The 20,733-nt window shown below is 28.3% G+C and overlaps 1 protein-coding gene across 1 annotated transcript; it reads right to left on the minus strand.

Annotated features, from left to right (window-relative positions):
* Positions 1–7,281: 7,281 nt before the first annotated feature.
* On the minus strand, positions 7,282–18,932 carry LOC133325478 (GTPase-activating protein skywalker-like; the record flags this gene model as incomplete). Its single annotated transcript, XM_061534222.1, has 8 exons — positions 7,282–7,447; positions 7,514–7,734; positions 10,233–10,391; positions 14,652–14,738; positions 15,432–15,461; positions 18,158–18,329; positions 18,402–18,730; positions 18,808–18,932. Coding segments are annotated over 8 exons (1,265 nt in total), but the record flags the coding sequence as incomplete, so codon positions are not given.
* Positions 18,933–20,733: the final 1,801 nt, after the last annotated feature.

The raw sequence follows: 20,733 nt of genomic DNA on the forward strand, positions 1-20,733 counted from the left end.
TTTAATTTTGAATTAAATTATTTTCCACTAGCTTCAAAGCAGCTATGAATATTGAATTATATATATGTATGTATGTATCTATTTGTATATATCATCATAATTGGTGTATAATTTTTTTAGTTATATTTTTTTCTTTTTAAATTTAATTGTCTATTGAAACAGTTATGGAATTGTTTTTAAAGAACAACTATACGTTTAAATATATTTAATAAAAAATACATATTTCTAAACATTTATATATTAGTATATATATTTATGTATGTATGTATATAATATCGTGATTGTAATGCTTTTTGTTCGAGATTATTTTTAGTTTTCATTAGAATTCCTTTTGTTCGTTTTAATTGTTTTGTATTGGAAATGAATTGATTACAAAAAAATAAAATTGAAAAAAAATAGGAATAAAATAATCACGATTACAAATGTTTTAAAAATGTTTTTTGAGTAAAAAAATATGTATTTTCTCGACCAAATTTTTTTCGAATAACAAATATTTTTTCTTTAGACAAATTCAGGCGTGAACTTAAAAAAAAAAAATTTCAAGACCAATACAAGCGCGGATGTTTAAAAAAAATATTTTTCTAATACAAACGCAAGAGAGGATTAAAAAAAACAGGCGTGGATTTTTAAAAAAATATTTTTTCATAGATCAACACAGACGTGGATTTTTTAAAAATATTTTGCTAAAGATTTCAAAAAATATTTTTTCATAGACCAACACATGCTTGGATTTTTTAAACATATTTTGCTAAAGATTAATAAAATATGTTTTAAAGATTAAAAAAAATATTTTTTAAAGATTAAAAAAGAATATTTTTTAAAGATTAAAAAAATATTTTTTGAACGTTTCACAAAAAACTTGGATTTTTATTAAATATTTTTTTCTCGTCAAATTCAAGCATGAATTAATAAAAATATTTGTATAGAAAAAAATGTATAGATGTTCCAAATATAGAATATCCTCTTCAAGCCTTCTAAGTCCAACATGTCTCCGTATAAAAAATAAAAACTATATAACAAAAAAAAAAAATTAAATAAAACAAACACAAAGTTAAATTTTTCTTTTTTGTGTATTTTTTTTTCATTACTAATAATTATTATTTTTAATTCAATTTGTTGATTTTTTCTTTCAATTAACATAATTATAAAATTATATTTTATAATAATAATAAGAACATAAACAAAAATTATTAATAACATACTCGTAATAATAATATAATAATAACAACAATGTGTATGTATGTGTGTTTTGTTTTTTTTTTCATTAAATTAAATGTAAATATATACAATGGTTTGTTTAAATATAATTTAAATTATTTAGAGTAATATTTCATTTTATTTTTTTAATTTAAATTTAAAACAAATAAGCATTTATAAAGTTCATCATTTCTTTTTTTTTTAATATAATTTATAAATGAATATTATATATATTATAATTTTTGGGTGTGTGTGTGTTTATGTGGTATCATGTGTTACGTTAATTATTTATTTTATGCATATATATTTTTCACACATTTAAAAAGAAATAATAATAATTTAATGAAATCAGTCCATAGGGTTTATGTTTTTTTTTACTTTCTTTTTTTGATTTTACAAAAAATAATTAAACAAATAAAAATATATATGTTTTTAATTAAAAAATCATTTAATCATTTTCTGTTTAAAAAAAGAGCAAACAAAAATTATTTTTTTGTATAATTAAATGTAATTACTATTTTTCTTTTTTAATTTCTCTCATTAATAATATTTAATAATAATATTGATAACATTACCAAAAAAATATCCTTTAAATACACAAAGTATATTTATATATATGTAGTATAGCTAGTTATGTATATATATTTATATGTATGTATGTATGTAGGCAACAAAAAAAACAATAGACAAAATGTGTGTGTTTTTTTTATAAATAACAAAAATGTTGATTGCAAAACTTATTAAAGTAATGTAATTATTTCTTTTTTCTTTATTTAGCCTTTCTTTAATTTTAAAATAATTTTTGTACATTAACAAATTTTTAAATTAAACAAAACAACAAATAGCGAGAATGAGAGTCTAGATAACTTAATTTGTAATATTGGAGAGATAGTAATTTGTATAGAGAAAGAGAGAAATATAGGTACTGAATTATGAATAGAAAATTACGTATAAAAATATATTAAAAATGTTGCAATAATTAATGTATAAAAATTCCAGGTATATTGGACCTCCCTCATAACCGTAACCAAAATAAGAAGAAGGACTTCTTTACGCTCTGTTCAGGCCACTTTTCTCTAAATTTGGGTCCTTTGAAAGCTAAATCAAATATTTTGTTTTTTTTTCACAGTAAAAACCTCATAGGATTGTCTATACCATTGAAAATATAGAATGACTACCGAAAATGTACATCGGTTGTATACCAATAATTCGTAGTATTATTTTAAGAATTTTTGTAAGTTTATGTAAGTTTCTACCATTTCAATGTGTATCTAAGAAATACTTTTGATTGAAGAGTTTTGAAATTAACTCACTCAAATTTTTAATTCGGATTAAGCACTACTAAGGGATGTGGAATATTTTAACTTTCTTCATTAATGTTCACAGTTGAATTGATATTATATATGGGATAGTTATTGAATAGGCACATGTTTTCAAGTATATACAAACTTCAAAAATCCTAATTTGGCCATTGAATCGGAAATTATTTATTCACCCTGTGGCCCCATCCAGAATACTGGACTTTCCCCGGCCAATATGGAAATCCACACTTCATGCCAATCATTTGAAATTCTTCTGGAAAAATAAAAATAAATTAAAAAAGAAACCAAAAATCTTTTTAATTTTCAATGACCTCAAGCCGGAAAAACGAATAAATAAAAACTAAAGTTCTTCTGGGCCCTCATAATTAAAAAAAAATGATTTTGAGACTACAAATCATTTGAAGTGACAAAAAAGTCAATTGGTTCATTATCCACTCCTGGGCACTTATAATAAAAGAACTTGATTTTGAGACTAATACTGATCTATGGACATGTAATTAAATAATCAGTTTAAATTCTCGCAAATTTCCGCATTTAGGCCACCTTGAAAAAATACTGATACGAAAACATTCATATATGTTCCCGGAGAATATTCAAATAGGTCGAGATGTTATGTTGCAAGTCCAGAATCTATCTGAATTTAGAATGTTGACCACTGAAGGCGAAATATATTTTTATTTATTTATTTCAAAAAATGCTATTTGAAGACTTGAAGGCCGATTTTAATAAAATTGCAAAAATACGAAAATCAAAGCTTGATCAATTCTGACTACATCTGTACCGGCAGAGTAGCCTTGCAAAGCAATTGAAATGACAAATAAGTAATTTCGTCTTCGGAGTTACACACAGGTTTTATAATTCGTTTTATATAAGGTATATATTTTTATAAAAGAGGTTTCGGATTAAAGGTTGATCAAATCGGTTATTCAATTAGCTTCAAATTAAATTTATAAGTCTATAAAATATTGACCCTTTTTGGGGAGGATACCATAAGGAGAGCACCAGCGGGTTCTACCTCTGGACTTACTCTGGACTTGGTAACCATAATAGGTTGTGTAAAGTTTGGTTCAAATCTGATATTCCATTTGCATGATATTGGATTTAAAAATATTTAAAATTTTTACCATTGTGGGGGATGTATCAGAAGGAGTGGACCAATGGGTCCCATCTTCGGACTTGATCTAGGCTTGGTAAAGATAATATGTTGTGCAAAGTTTAGCTCAAATCGGATAGTCAGTTCACATGATATTATAAAATTAATAATTCGCACAATTTTCACCATGGTAGAGGTACTAGAAAAAGTGGACCGATATTCGCCATCTTTGAACTTCAACTATGTTTGTTAGAAATAATACGAAGCCGGTCAGACAGACGGACGGACATTTGAAAATCGAATCCAAATTTTCTGAAATGGATTTGGTCCAAAGAAACATGGGGTTTAAAACCAATATTTCGATGAGGCACATTTTTACCGTATCAAAGTGTATATTAGCCATAGGGTATAAACATGTAGAATCTGGATTGCCTAATTATATCTACTTCATTTGCTTATGACCATGAAAAAAATTGTCACAATGCCGAAAATGGGACAGTAGCGTTATATGGGAGCTATTACAAAACTTGAAACTTGAATATAACCCATTTTTAATACCAAATATCGTACGATTAGTAGCAAATATATGCCACTTTAAATCTCTATCTTGATAATTGTGATCTGTATTGTGATTGCAGATCGAAGGACTATTAAATTTCCAACGAAAGTTTCGGGTGTTGCAAATAAAATGGCCACTTAACCTTATGGTGGAGGGTGTAAACATGGGCAAATATGATGTTTTTTAGGGGACAAAAACCAATTGACATCGAATTCGTTAAGACCCGCATAAGGGAAATCACTTTCATGTTTCTAAGATCAATTCAATTATTTTCAGGGGGTTTGGAGATTTTCACATAAATAATACAAACACGAATATCGACAATTTTCTACCAAGCGGATCTCCATCAATTCTCAATGTTGATATCCCTATTTCTATATTTTGTTCAACATTTGAGGACATTGTTAATGACTTCATGGTCAAATAGAAAGTGCCTTCTTTGGTCCCGAATCGACCCTTATATCTTCATTAACAAAAAATCACATCAGAATTGTTATATTTTCATAAGGATTATATGATAATCAATCACTCAGATGAATTAAATGGCTATAGGGACCTTCAAAATTAGCGAAGTATTATCAATAATTGTTTTTACTATCAGAATTCCCACATTTGAATTATTATATTGCTATAAGAATTCCTTAAACATAGAATACCGTTTAGATGCCCTCTTGATATTGATATACAATCTTTGAGAAGTCTTATGTGGGTATAGGTACCTTAAAAATGCCGAATTATTATCTTTAATAGTTTTTTTTCATATTTTATGAATTTTGACAATAATAGTTTTGAATTGGAGTAACTAATTTTGAGGTATTATTGAAAGGTTCCTTCAGAAAATTTCGGCACTTTGAAAAATGGCTTAGGATTACAAAAAATTGAAAATTAATATTGGTAGAGACCAAAATGTCTTTAGTAATCTGTTTGTCGATAACAAAGCCCTTTTTAAAGTAATCATTAAATTGTACAGTGAAGTCTCGATAATGTGAACACTCAAACTAACATGGACAAAAATCAGAATGTGAACATATTCGAAAATATGAACGTTCACAGTTTTGGTTGTTCACATTATCGAAAGTTCACTGTATTATTACATTAATTATCAGATTTTGATTTTATAAAACAACTTGTCCTACATACAATTTTTCTATTCATAATTGATTTTTCCATATTTTAGGAATTTTTACAATAATGAGTTTGATTTAGAATAACCATTTTGGAGTTATTATAGAAAGGTACCTACAAGGATATATGTAAACACTTTTGATACTAAAAAAAAATCTGGATAGAATTACAAAACATTGATTATTGATATTGACAGGGACCAAGAGGTCTTCAGCAATCTGTTTGTCGATAACAAAATTCTTTGCACAGCAAACATAAAGTTGTTCACTTTATACTTTACATAAATATATATTATATATATATATATATAAATATATATATATATATATATAAATATATATTATATATATAAATATATATTATATATAAATATGTGTTATACTGTACATAAATAATCAGAATTTTAATTTATAGAACAAATTTTTATACATAAAATTTTCCATTCAGAATTCATCGAGGATCACTTCCTCATTTCTTTTATAAATATTTTCACTTCAATCCAATCTCTCTTTCTCTTTACCACATCTTTTAATAATAACTCTATATCTCTGACTCTCATCTAATTTTTAAAATTTTAGTTTTAGTACAATATTTTAACATTTAAGAATTTCTTGGGTGTATTTAGCTTTCCTTTTTTAATATGTTTGTTTTTGAAATACTTTTTCTATTTGCTTGTTTGCAGTAGTTGTTGTTACTATTGATTTTTTCATTCATTCTTTGTAAATTGTCTTCGTTTTAATTAAATATAGTATATGTATATGGTAAATATTTATGTAATTTCTAACACATTCATTCTTGTTTAATTATTATTGTTTAATAATGCTTTTCTGTTAACATAAAGGGGGAAAGTTCTCAATTGCATGAATTCTTTTTCCCCATGATTCAAAGATCCATTCACATTCGTTATGTATTTCGTTATGCCTTATACAAGAGAAAAAGGCTATCTATATATGGGCATAAACGTTTCTTTTTTGTTATGGATTTGTAAAGAACAATTATATTTTTTACTGATGTTTTGTTTTTTTATTATTTTTATTTTTTTTTCTTAAATATGGTTGTAATAATATTGTGTAGTATTATTATTTTTAATTTTCAACAAGGATTTTTCTGGTTCCATTTTCTTATTGGAAAGCTTTAAGCTTTATTAAAAAAATAATAAACATAAAAACAAAAAAAATTGTAAATTACTAAAATTTGGTTTGGATTGGGTAGCTAGGTATGTTGGTAATTAGGTAAAGGTGTTTTTGTTTTTGAAAACAAAACCAAAAAAATATATAAGGTTTTAAGCATATTTTGTTTTTTGTTTTTGGAAAGAGAGATACGGTACGAACACAACTTGAGCTTATTTTCCTAAAATAATTTCATTATGTTGTGTATAAAAGTATTTCTTGTACAAAAAAAAAAAAACAAAATGGATTTTTAATTTTCATTACGAAAAAACAAAACAACGAATAGAAGAGAAAAATAAGAAGACTTTTGTTACCAATACTCGGCGGGCTGGCTTAAAGTTTTGTTTAATTTTTTTTTGTTCATATAAACAAATTTAGAAAAAATAAATGTATTGGAGTTTACTTTTTGTGTTTTGTTAAAAACCACAAAACAACAAGGAGTAGTAGTTTTTCAACCCAAAAGAAAAATGTCTACACAAAAGCCATTCATCATCATTCAATCTATTGGAAAATCATAAAAAAACAAAGCATTTCTTCTTTACAAGAACAACAACAATAACAACAACAATAACAAAATGTCTTTTTTGTTGTTGTTGCCTGTACTTTTTGTCGTTGTAGGCTCTGGCTTAGTTTAGCATATTGTATTAAGCAAACCCTTTTTAATTTTTTGGTTCTAAAAGGTTTTTGTTTAATTGTTGTAGAAGAAGAAGAAATTTTGTTTTTTATATTTCACAAAATTAATGTTTGTGGCAATCACCCATCCTCCTCCTCCATCGTTGGCGGGTGATATTCTCACTTTTGAACAATTTTGTTTCAATACTCCATGGAGTAGTTGAGGTCTTAAACACCCACAAAACCATAGACTTCAAGGACACGTATTTCAAAATCACCCGACGGACATAGCGGTGGATTGTTGAATGTTTTACAGCTGTCGGTTTTGCCAAAGCGTATATTTTCATCCATCCAAATAGCTTGGCCCTCACTGTAAGAAAAAGGAAATTGTTTAAATATTTGTTTATACATTGAAAATATTTTATTGTGAACATACCCTCCTCCAATGGTAATCATTTTCGAATCGGCCGCCATAAACAATTCTGAAGCGTGTCCCAAATCTTTGTCATTTTCAATACCCACCCATGGATATTTGGCTCTTTCGGGATATAGAGAGAATAAGAATGTTTCACCCGTACCAAAGTAGGCCTGTCGTTGGCCTTTGTCATCTTTAACATTACGTTCGAACCAACGGGATGAACAATAGGCTCCAAAGACCTGGAAATAGAACGTAAAAAATTGTTATTAATAATGAAAAAAATAGAAAAACAAATATATTTTTTGAAGGAATATTATAAGGGTGGATTTTTAAAAAAATATTTTTTCAAGGTCCACAGACAGGCGTTGATTTTTTAAAGAATTTTTTTTTAAGATCCATAGACAGGCGTGGACTTTTTAAAGAATATTTTTTCAAGATCCACAGACAGGCATCGAATTTTTAAAGAATATCTTTTCAATTATTCAAACAGGTTTGTATTTTTATAGAATATTTTTCAAGGACCATGTACAGGCGTGGATTTTTCAAAGAATATTTTTCAAGGTTCAAGGACTTTCCAAAGAATATTTTGTCAAGGATAAATGACATTATTAGCCTGGATTGTTTGAATTTTTCGAAAAAATATTTTTTCAAGGACTCAGAGACCTTAAATTTCGTGAAGAATATTTTTTAAGGAGCCTGTAAGGGTCCCTAAAAAATATTCTTTACGAAATTATGGATTTCTTTAAATTTGTTTAAACCCAGAGACCTTAAATTTCATTAAGAATATTTTTAAAGACCCTTATAGGAGTGGATTTTTTGACAAACTATTTTTTTCAAGGACACAGAGACCATAAATTTCGTAAAGAATATTATTAAGGACCCTTACAGGCGTGGATTTTTCAAAGAATATATTTAAAAGGACCATTAAAAGCGTGGATTTTTTAAAGAATAATTTTAAGGGCGTTAAAGGTCAGGATGATTTTAAGAATATGTTTTCAAGGAAAGTTAGAGGCGAGGATGATTTAATAAAAGGGCCTGCATATTTTTAAAGAATATTCTTTAAAGGTCCTAGAGACCTTAAATTTTTTAAAGAATAATTTTCAAGGTCTGTCTTTCCGCCCATCTGTCTGTTGAAATCGCGATAGGGCTCGCAACATTAAAGATAGAGCTTAAAAAAATTTGATGGCATAAATCTATGTAGATAATGATTATTAGCTACATTGTCCAACCGAAGTGGATTGTCTAAAATTCGGCATTTCATTTACTAAGAGGAAGCATTTCCTGACAGAAAATTCCGATCGATTTTAGGTGTATTGTTGGTAAGAATAAATAGTTTCAATACAGGTTTAAATTTCTATGATTGCCAGTGTATCGGCGAAATTGGTAAAAGATCTTTCCAGGTCTTTTGTAATACGTCGTCATAGCTGATTTTGATTGCTATTTTTTGTAAGAACCACCATATCTAGATTATTAATTTTTCAATGTCGAACAAATCGCTATACGAACCTTCGAGATGTCCAATTTTTAATAGACTTTTTGTTTAATAGTCTCGAAAACCCATATGAAAGTCCTTTGGAAAGAATTCTTTCTTAAAAAATCCTTTATTTTTTTCCTTTATTTTTAGCTGCATATTTAATCTACAGAGTCGAAAATGTCTCACGAATATTTCCGTCTTCAAAGGTCTTCGAAATGAAATACATTTGGGAGGACTTCTTTATTTAAAAGATTTCATAAGTGAAATGCCTTGTGCCCATGAAAGGCTTTAACAAGTTATTCCGTTATCCTTTATAATCCTTCTACCTCTAAAAATTCTCGATATGGGGTTCTGTTTATAGAAGAGCTCTAAAAATACTTATTTTTCAGACAATAAAGAATTTGCAGACGATAAATGTCTTTACATAGATCACTGCATATTGAAAGCCTTCTGTGAGTAGAAGACCTCTATGTTTATAGACTCCTATACATATTAGAACCCTTCTAATCAGGGAAGACTTTCAATATACAGTAGGTCTATTTAAAGCCATTTGTCGTCTACTTTTTTTAAGGTCTGAAAAAATAAGTATTTTTAGAGCACTTCTATTGAATCTCCTAGATATTCTGACTATAAAATTCCTTTAAGTGTTCAACACCTCTATATTATATATCAAATCTATACACGATCACTAAAAATGCATGCTGTCTATAAAGACCTCTCTGGAAACTCTTCCATTTGAAGAAGCCCTCATGAAGGAATACTGACTTTAGAAGTACTCTTGAAATACCTATATGCATAGTCGTCAAATAGAATACCTCTACAGGCAGTAGATCTTACAAAGGAAGATCTGACTGTCTATGAAACATCTTTAGGAATTCTTCTGTATATAGAACACATACTGATGATTTCAATCTATTGTAAACTTCTAGAAGAACTTTAGAGAGTTGTTTGCTTTAGAAATACTTCTGTAGTGCAGTCAGCTTGTGGAAGTCCTTGTCGGAGGGTTTTGTCAAGCAAAGATCACCCGAATGTATTCAGTCCCTAGAACCCTTTGGGACGATTTTACATCCATAGAAGACCTTATACGGATATTTCATCACAAGAAGGCCCTTGAAAAGTAGTCCATCTGCTTGTACCATATGTCTATAATATCTTCAAAGGCATTCAAAAGTTTAATCCTAAATGTTCCTTTATCATCCTCATCTGTCACCAATAAAACTTTTTCAAATTCGTTAAAACAAAAAATATATTTAGAAAACTTACCTCATTATTGCACGTTTTTATCATCATCAGTGTCGGTTCATGCTGTTCAACGCGAACATAGAAAGTTGTCAAGGAGCAGCCATGTTCCTCGGTGGTATACAATAAGACGGGTTGATACATTGTTATTCGCACAGGAAGCCATGACCATAAGGTAAACAACTGTATATGAAAAAATACGTGATTAATAATTTTGTAACAATAAATTGCAATTAAAAAACTTAATAAAAGAAAACAGGAGAGAACAAACACACACACAACGTAACAATAAAAATAAATCATAAAAGAGGAAAAAACTTAAACAATATATTCACATTACATGCGATTAAAAAAAACTAAGCATTCTTTAATAAAAAAATATTTATAAACAAAACAATATTAAATAATATATGCTAGCTTAATTAATAGTTTATATTAATTAAAAAGAAAGTAATTTCATTAAAGCAATTAACAATGTGTATAATTAAAAGTGTTGTTTTTTGTTTGTTTTCAAAAACGACAAGGAGAGGATTCAAATTTATTAATATCATTTTTATATTTTATAATTTCGAAATAAAATCGGAGGATTAAATTAGTTAATATAATTTTTATATATTTTAATTTAGGATTTATAACATTTTTTTAATAATAATATGTTTAAATTATTTTAAATTAACTATTATTTTATTATTCATTATTAATATTTTTTCCATTTACATATCTTCTTAAATCCTTTCCTTGTCAATAATGTTGCTCTTCTTGTTTTTTATTGTATAGTGTGATATTTTGTGTATTTTTGTTTGTTGTTCTTTTTGTTATTGGGGTCAAGTTTTATAAACAAAAAGTTTAAAGGTCATATGCAAATGTCTGCATTTTGTTATTTCGAAGGATTCTATGCTTAGATTTAATATTCATTTGTTATTATTGGTTTTGGGATCGGCACGCACACACTGGACGAAAAAAACTCCGATGACATGGGGAGAATGAACGAAGTAACGAATATTATACATATATTCCAATTTGCTTACATTAAATCTTTCCTGAATAAATTTTATTAAACTTTTAACATCCACTGTATCAAAATTCTATATATTGGGAAGAAAATAAAAAGAATTCACTCAATAAATTTCTGGGGATTTTTGTAAACAGAGACTAATTTAATTTTTTAGTTTAGAACTATTTGTTTGGGTTAACAACTTGGTAAACTTATTCTGAGGACAAAAGAATAGAGTACTATTGACGCAGAAATTATGTGGAGATAATGAAGACAAATAGTTATTAATAACAGAGGGGGAGATTTCACAAGGGATAACGCAGAAATTTAGTTATTGAGAATGGGTTACAAATTGGCATTAATGCTTTCAAATATTCAACAATTATTAGAATTAACTAAAAGAGAAACCTGACTGATTTGAATTCATATACCTAACATTTAGTTTTTATTTTATATTTATCCCACTCAATTGATAAATTGAATGTAATTTGTCGTCGTAAATTTTACCTTTAGATATTCTTACAGTAAACATCAATTTTGGAGCATACTTTTAGGCGTAGTAAATATAATGACCGTCATATATTTAACGCCACGGTCAAAACAAACAGATTGACAAGATTTTTTTACACAAATTCTTGTAGAAAATGTTAATAAAAGTATTGCCAAAAAAGCTATTCGAAATTCGGAGATTTTCATTTATAATTTTGTTTTTTAATTTTTTGGTTCAACATTACAACAACATTTTTGACATTTATTTGTCCAACAGCTGGGTCGATGCGTCTACCTTATTAAATATACCTTGGACAGTGTCTTATAAACTTTTAATGAAACTTTAATAAAATTCGTTCCCTTTGTTAACTTTATTCAAACCCGCTCCCAATAGAAATGGATGGATCCATAGCACAATAAATAGGTAGTCCATTTAGCGCAGCTGATGTCTCGATTAACTGTCAAAGTGCGTAATTTCTACTTGTCAAACAATATTGACTATGACAGCAAGTTTGAGAAGAACCTGATATCCAGCTCGTCTCCCTGGATGACCTTATTAATAGATCTGGACCATTATGTAGCGGCGATGGGGTGGTGATATCTAGACATGCTCGATAGAGGTTTTTTTATGTCTTTTGACACCAGATCCTCCTGGCACATCGGATTTTTTCATCAAGCTATGCTTAGAATGGCAATATATGATATGTTGATGTAGGAGAAAAATCTTCGTCTCCGTATTTAGGTGGTTTACTGGAATTATGATGAGGCACCCTATTGCATTTCGCAAGGCTGCGTTCTGACAAATCATTACTGTCCGTGGAACACACTGGCCGCAGACCGATCTTTTGCATACGTGGTTAAAATGTATTGTTGGCTTGTGGCCTTTTTAGCATATCACAGATATTTGTTGTGGTACCCACATTTCAGATGTCTATGTGGTAAATAGTGTCGTTAAAGAAATCGTTGGGAATTTTTTTAATATTCAAAAAATAAATAAATACAAATAAAAAGGAAAGGAAGGTGGATAATTTGCTACAATGAAACTATTTCGTTTGCTGACAAATTTCTCTGGCTTAGTGGCACCATCCTGAAATTATTCTAGGCTATAAACAGATTTGTTATGTAGCGGAGGAGTGATTCAATACTGAGTACAGAAGTATAAGAACTGGCAGCTTTGCTCGATTTAATTAGCTAGAAAATTTGTGACGTATGTTGATTACAGTAATTCTTCATTTGAAAGGGAATGACTTAAGGGTTCTTCGATACAGGCGATAAATGTGAAATCGGTTCTTATGCCATCAACTTTGCCCGACATAATTAGATGGACCACCCTGACTACTTTTTAGGTTATATATAAACCGGTTCCACATGTTGGGGAGGAGTAATTCAATACTGAAAGTAGAACTGAAGTCTGCATGTTTGCTGGCAGCCGTGTCTTACATCATAAGCGGGGCTAGCAAAATTGTAATCCATGCTGACGAGCTGCAACTGGACAGCAATTCTTCGTCTGAAAAGGATTAATGACTCAAGGTTCTTCGATACAGGTTTTACATGTGAAACTGCTTCGTACGATGGCAAATTTGCCTGGCTTAAATGGGGAACAACCCTGACCATTTTCTAGACTACAATGATTAAAGACATGTGAAATCGGTAGCCTTGTCTAACAAAATCGTAATTCAGGTTGATGCTCAGCTACTGAACAGCAATTCTTCACCTGATAAGGATTAATGACTCAAGGTTCTTCGTTAGACGTTTTACATGGGAAAACGATTCGTATGGACAGCCTTTACACCCCCCAAAACATGTTAGGAGAGAACTTAATAATTTAGAGATATAAGCGTGAATCCTTAGGAAAACAAATGTATCGAGCAGATACGATAAGGATTAATGACGCAAGGTTCTTCGTTAAATGTTTTACATGGGAAAACGATTCGTATGGACAGCCTTCACACCCCCCAAAACATGTTAGGAGAGAACTTAATAATTTAGAGATATAAGCGTGAACCCTTAGGAAAACAAAAGTATCGGACAGTTACGAATGAGCAGTAGTCCGGGCAATAGAACAATACCATATGAATGCTACACCTGGAGACCATATCCCATCCATACATGCAGAGCAGAAGTAGCTGATTAGCAATCTTCCTGAATTTAGACGCTGAAGAGGTGGATTTCTCAAGGACAATATAATTAAAAAAAGGAAAAATAAATTTCTCGTCAATATTGTGCCTTTTTAGGAACATTTTCTCAAGAGCCACTATAAGGTGTGCATTTTTTAAAGAATATTTTTAAGGACTATATGAAGGCATGGGTTTTTAAATAATATTTTTTCAATGAATGAAAGAGCGCGAACTTTTTAAAAATATTTTTTTAGAACAGTCAGTTTTTGGATTTTAGTTTATGAATATTTTTTTAAGAACCAGTACAAGGCGAGTATGTTTTAATTAATATTTTTTCAAGGACTAACTGAGTGGAGTTGAGTTTTAGGAACAATATTTATAGAGATTACAGATTTCATATCGTGAATCCTTTAATTATTCTTCAGATTAATAAAAGTCATTGTGGATTTTTAAGGACTATCAATGTAGAAGTTTTTCTGGTTGTATTAGAATAAATTAATTTTTTTTTTATAAATATGGAAAAAATTATGAGCGCCTAAAAGTATGCTGCATTTAATTGAAAGAAGACGCAAAGCCCTAAGTTTTTTTGAATTAAATAATCCATATAATATTCTATCTAAATCGTGTGTAAAAAAGTGTGTAGACATTGTGTTTTATTGTGAAAAAAAAAATAAAAAAATAATACTATTCCTTCAGGAGAAAGAAAAAACTTAAAATATCTTTTCATTTCCAAATCTACAACATAAATATCAAGACATCTATAGAGAGAGTGAAAAAAAATACATCGATATAATTTTATTTGATTTTGGAAGTCGATTTGAACACCAAAATAATCACACTTACATCCTCGTTTGCACAGACTAAAGATTTCAACTGATGTATGGGATAGACACCCATGGCAATGGCACGATGGCCGGGTGATTTTTCACCCTAATATCGTTAAGCAATTATTGTTTTTCAATTTAAATATATAAAAAAGGTAAAAGAGAAAAGTATATATATTTTTATAGAGAAGTCAAAAGATAAAGAAAATAAGGAAAAAAGAAGTTTTTTTTGAAATAATAAAAGAAGACAAATGGCGCCGAAATTTGAAGCAGCAAAATAGCGCATGGGTTTTTATATTCATTTTTCACAATTAGATATAGGAGGCAGCAGCATTTTTAAACGGATATTTTTTAGAGTAAAAAAAATGGTAGAGAAAAAAAAATTGGAAATAACATGGATTATTAACAAAATTGGATGGATGATAAATTATGTGGAATTTTGTCAATAGATAACATAATTTATATTTTGAACAATCTCGAATTTTGATCAACATAAAATAAAATTATTTACAAAAAATGGCTTGAAAGCAAATTTTTCAAATGAAAGTAAAATTATTGTCGATACTGAAAATGAAGACCAATAAAAATGTGAAAGGCAATTTAGGTGGAGTTGGGTTAGTTAGAAACATTTCCTAAGCAAGGAAAATTATTCAACTTGTTTAGGATATAAAATAAAAATAATGAAAAAACACACACACGTCGTTAAAACACACAAAATTAGAAACAACAGAAAAAATTAACAAACAAATAAAATTATTGAACAGAACAGAACAGAAAAAAATATTATCTATTTTCATACCAAGTTCCGACAAGTTTCGGTGTGATGTGACTTCTATGCAATGTGGAGCGGAAAAATAATGAAAGATTTTGTTTGTCGATTCGATTTACGGAATACAGGGAAAGTAGCCATTACAGTAATAACATTATAGTATGTGTTTGGACACACGCACACATACATACACACAGAGAGATTATATGAAATCAATAATAATAATAAAAAAATATGAGAAAAAGAGAGAAAAGAAAAAAAGAAGAAAAAATTCTGGTGATATTTTTTCAACACACTCACACTACGTAAACAAAAAATATGAAACTAAACTAATTAACTTATAATATTTTTTTATTTTCCTACTATTTTTTAATTGGTTGTTAGTTACTTAAATTAAAAAGTGTTTTTACAATAATAATAAAAAATAATAAAATATTTTATTTTTAATTACTCAAGCTAAAGCTACTTAAGATAAGCTTAATTAGATTACAAAGTGGAGGGTGGGGTGGAGTAAGGCAAAGGGTGCTGTGGGGGATTTTAGTGTTGGTGAGGGGAAATGTGTGACCATAGCGTAAGGGGGAATTGCAGTTTCTCAACATGAAAAAATAAATCGAGATTGTTTTTTTTTTGTTTGGATTTGGATTTTTTTAAAAGAAGAAAAATGGTTTAGACTTAATTTTAACTGGAGATATATAAATAGTATCGATAAACTACACCAATTCTGAATACAATATTAGTTTTGAAATATAATTTTAAAGAATATATTTTCACAAATATTTGGTCACCAATATATGAGGCTTTTAAAAATATTTTATTTTTAAAGGGCCAATACAAGGGCCTTTGATTTTTTATTGACCTGTAAAGCCCTAGATTTTATGTCTGAAGCCCTAGATTTTAAGTCTAATCTGAAGGTGTGGATTTTTTATAAAAATATATTTTTTTATGGCGTGGATTTTTAAACATTATTTTAAAGGACTATCTGAAGGCGTGGATTTTTTAAACATTATTTTAAAGGACTATCTGAAGGCGTGGATTTTTTAAACATTATTTTAAAGGACTATCTGAAGGCGTGGATTTTTTAAACATTATTTTAAAGGACTATCTGAAGGCGTGGATTTTTTAAACATTATTTTAAAGGACTATCTGAAGGCGTGGATTTTTTAAACATTATTTTAAAGGACTATCTGAAGGCGTGGATTTTTTAAACATTATTTTAAATCTGAGGGCTTGGGCTATAAAAAAATTAATTTAAAGGACTATCTGAGGGCTTGGATTATAAAAAAAAATTAATTAAAATTCTCAAGGACTATCTGAAGGCGTGGATTTTTTAAACATTATTTTAAAGGACTATCTGAAGGCGTGGATTATTTAAAAAATATTTTCAAGGACTAACTGAAGACGTGGATTATTTAAAAAATATTTTCAAGGACTAACTGAAGGAGTAGATTATTTAAAAAATATTTTCAAGGAATAACTGAAGGCGTAGATTATTTAAAAAATATTTTCAAGGAATAACTGAAGGACTATTTGAAGGCGGGAATTCTATTAAAAAAATATTTCAAGGACTAACTGAAGGCCTTGTTTTTTGAAGGCGGGAATTCTTTTAACAATTATTTCAAGGATTAACTGAAGGCCTTGTTTTTTGAAGGCGGAAATTCTTTTAACAAATATTTCAAGGACTAACTGAAGGCTTAGTTTTTTGAAGGCGGAAATTCTTTTAACAAATATTTCAAAGACTAACTGAAGGCCTTGTTTTTTGAAGGCGGCAATTCTTTTAAAAAATATTTTCAAGGACTAACTGAAGGCCTTGTTTTTTGAAGGCGGGGATTCATTTAAAAAATATTTCAAGGACTAACTGAAAGCCTTGTTTTTTGAAGGCGGGAATTCGTTTAAAAAATATTTTTAAGGACTGTATGAAGGCTTGTATTTTTAAAGAAATATTTTTTAAAGACTAAAACACGCGTAAATTACAAAAAACATTTTAAAGGACAACAACAGGCGTAGATTTTTAAAAAAATATTTTTCAATGACCAAAACATGTTAAAAAAAAACAAAATAGGTTTAAAAAAAAATATTTTTTCAAGGACCAAAACAACAAATTATGGTTTCAATAAATCTTATTTAAAAAAATCTACGGCTATGTTGGTCTTCAATAAATCTTATTTAAAAAAATCTACGGCTATGTTGGTCTTCAATAAATCTTATTTAAAAAATCTACGGCTATGTTGGCCTTCAATAAATCTTATTTAAAAAATCTACGGCTATGTTGGTCTTCAATAAATCTTATATAAAAAATCTATGCTTATGTTTGTCCTAATGAAATGTTACTTAAAAAAAGCTTCGCTTATGTTGGTTCTAAAGAAAAGTTATTTAAAAAATCTACGCCTATGGTGGTCTTCAAGAAAAAGTATTTAAAAAATCTACGCCTATGGTGGTTTTCAAAAAAATGTATTTAAAAAATTTTAGTCTTCGAACAAAGAGAAAAACATCCACATATGTCTGTTGACTTATATTTTTCTTCTGACCATCAATGCCTACTTTTAGGCATGGAATTTTAAAAAGCAAGGTCTAATAGTAATTTATGTATATTAATTTGTTATTCAACTTTAATGCTATTCAGAATTGGTGTATTTCTTAATTTAAATCCCATAAAAAAATATACCTTAGACTATAACCTAAAATATTATTCCCAAAATTTTATTTAGTATAAGACCCTTTACTTTCATAAAAAGAAAAGAAATTGAATTCAAACTCACCTCTCTTATGGTTAATGTGTGTGACATCATTTGTATATTGACTTGGGATTGACTTGTTGGTAAATTATCGCTGGAACGCGATTTAACTAATGTTTTATTACCCGTATTTAAAACGGAACGGCTTTTCAATAGCATTTCAGTCTTTAAAAATATTCTAGAAATATATGTGGAACTACAAAGCAAAAACAAAAATAAATTAATATGATTTTTTAAAATAAAATAAAATTAAAAAATAGAAACCCACCTTAGTCCCCTAATACTAAAAGCGGCATGTAATAATTTGGCCGGTGATACTGGGATTTTTTTGCAGAATTTTATTAAAGCATTGCCAATGTCATTTTTAATATTATCTGGACTCCATTCGTTGTTCGATTGACATTCCTTGTGGAATAAATTGATAATGACGAGGGCAATGCGATAAAGAACTTTAATGCCTTCATGAAAGAAACAATCCATAATGCGTACTAAATGCTGGAAGGGTAGACCAGCTAATATCCACCAGCACCAATCCATAAAAACACGTTCCAGCTTAACGCCTGGACAGATACGTTGAAAATATGAAACGGCATTTTTCTGTAAAAGAAAAAAAAAACAACATCAATAATAAATATTATTAGAAAAATAATTCGAATAGAATAAATTGTTCTTACCGTATGTTTTTTGGCAATTTGCATAACTGTTTTCCATGTAACTTCATGCAATAATTTGGTTTGATTTATGAAAACTTTATCCTTGCTACCCACCAGGGCGGCCAAACAATGGTATGCTTCTTCTTCTGCAAAAAGAGAAAAAATCGAAGACAAAATATTAGTTGTAAGTTGAAATAGTTTCTAAAGATATTTAAATTATAAAATTAATAATGAGTATGGTGGCGTATACGTTGTGTCGTTATTCATACGCCCACACATCTCCTAAATATATTCAATAAACAAATTACTGTCTTTGAAGGTCTTTAAAAAATATTAATTTTAAAAATCTACGCTTATGATGGAACTTAAAAATATTTCTTTTACAAATCTACGCATATGACGGAACTTAAAAATATTTCTTTTGAAAATCTACGCTAATGATGGAACTTAAAAATATTTCTTTTAAAAATCTACGCCTATGATGGAACTTAAAAATTTTCTTTTAAAAATCTACGCCTATGATGGAACTTAAACATATTTCTTTTAAAAATCTACGCCTATGATGGAGCATAAAAATATTTCTTTTAAAATTCTACGCCTATGATGGAGCATAAAAATATTTCTTTTAAAAATCTACGCCCATAATGGAACTAAAAAATATTTCATATAAAAATCTACGCGTATGATGGAACCTAAAAATATTTCTTTTAAAAATCTACGCCTATGATCAAAAAATTCACGACTATATAAAAATCGTGGCTTTTAGCTCGAATAATTCTTTAGATCTTGTTGGCGTATACATTACGACAGTATTCATACGCTAAGGGGTACTCCAAAACATATTTTTTGTTTATTAAAAAATACAAAATACTTTATGGTAATAATTATCATCACATGCTTCCCATTATTGAATAAGAAACACACACAAAGTATACAAATCGTTTGTGCGAGAAGCCAAGAATCAAAAATTTGTATACATTAATCGTGGCGTTTGGCTTCAGGCCAATATATTCGAAAGTAAAAAAAACGCAACAAACCAAAAACTTTGATTCTATTTTCGATGTTGTTTTTGTTGTCGATGTTTGAATATACACAGCAAACGCATAAAAAATGAAAATTACATCCATCAACGAGAATCTTATAAATTCAAAAAAAAAAAATCAAATTTTAATTCGTTTATACTCTACATCAAAAAGTAGAAATGAAAATATCGTAATTTTTTTATTAAATTAGATTAAGGAGATAAATTTGAAATAACAGATTTTGGAATAAATTTAATTATATTTGCAAAAAAATTATAGAAGAAATCGACAATATATTTTTTACTCTTTACTCTGGTTGGCGTATACGTTGTGGCGGTCATCATAAGCTCTAGGGTACCTTGTGGGTAATTCAATTACATTGAAGGGCAAATTTAAGAATCATTTTTTAATGTGTTGATGTATACTCAAAAGTTAAAGGTAGTTCTAGAAACTCTTCCTTATTTTTTTTTAATTGCTACTACAATTTGAAGTGATTGGCGTAAGCAATGCTTCTATGAATATTTGTCCAATATTTTCTAATTTTATTTATTTTGACAATTAATTAAATGTATCGCAATAGAAGGTAGGGAGTTCAACGGGCATTATTTGCCAACATTTCATATGATTGACCCAAATAATTAACTTTGTATATATATAACACAATCTAGTAGTATAATGAATGAAATGTTTGAGAAAACAAATAACATCCGCTATAAATTATGTTTTATAACAAAAAAAAATAATTTGAATAATATAATAAAGGCAAACATTATTATATTTCTGCGTAAAGAGCAAAACAAGTGGCAAGAAATATACATGCATACAAAAAATTTTAATGGTTATACTTATTAAAAAATATATATATTTTTTTAATTTCAAACATATAAACAATAAAATCTGAATGGAATTTTTCGAAATAATAAAA

This window comes from Musca vetustissima, unplaced genomic scaffold, assembly GCF_032173495.1.
Source record: "Musca vetustissima isolate MV318-11 ecotype Yass unplaced genomic scaffold, APGP_CSIRO_Mvet_v1 utg237368, whole genome shotgun sequence".
Taxonomy (NCBI): Eukaryota; Metazoa; Arthropoda; class Insecta; order Diptera; family Muscidae; genus Musca; species Musca vetustissima.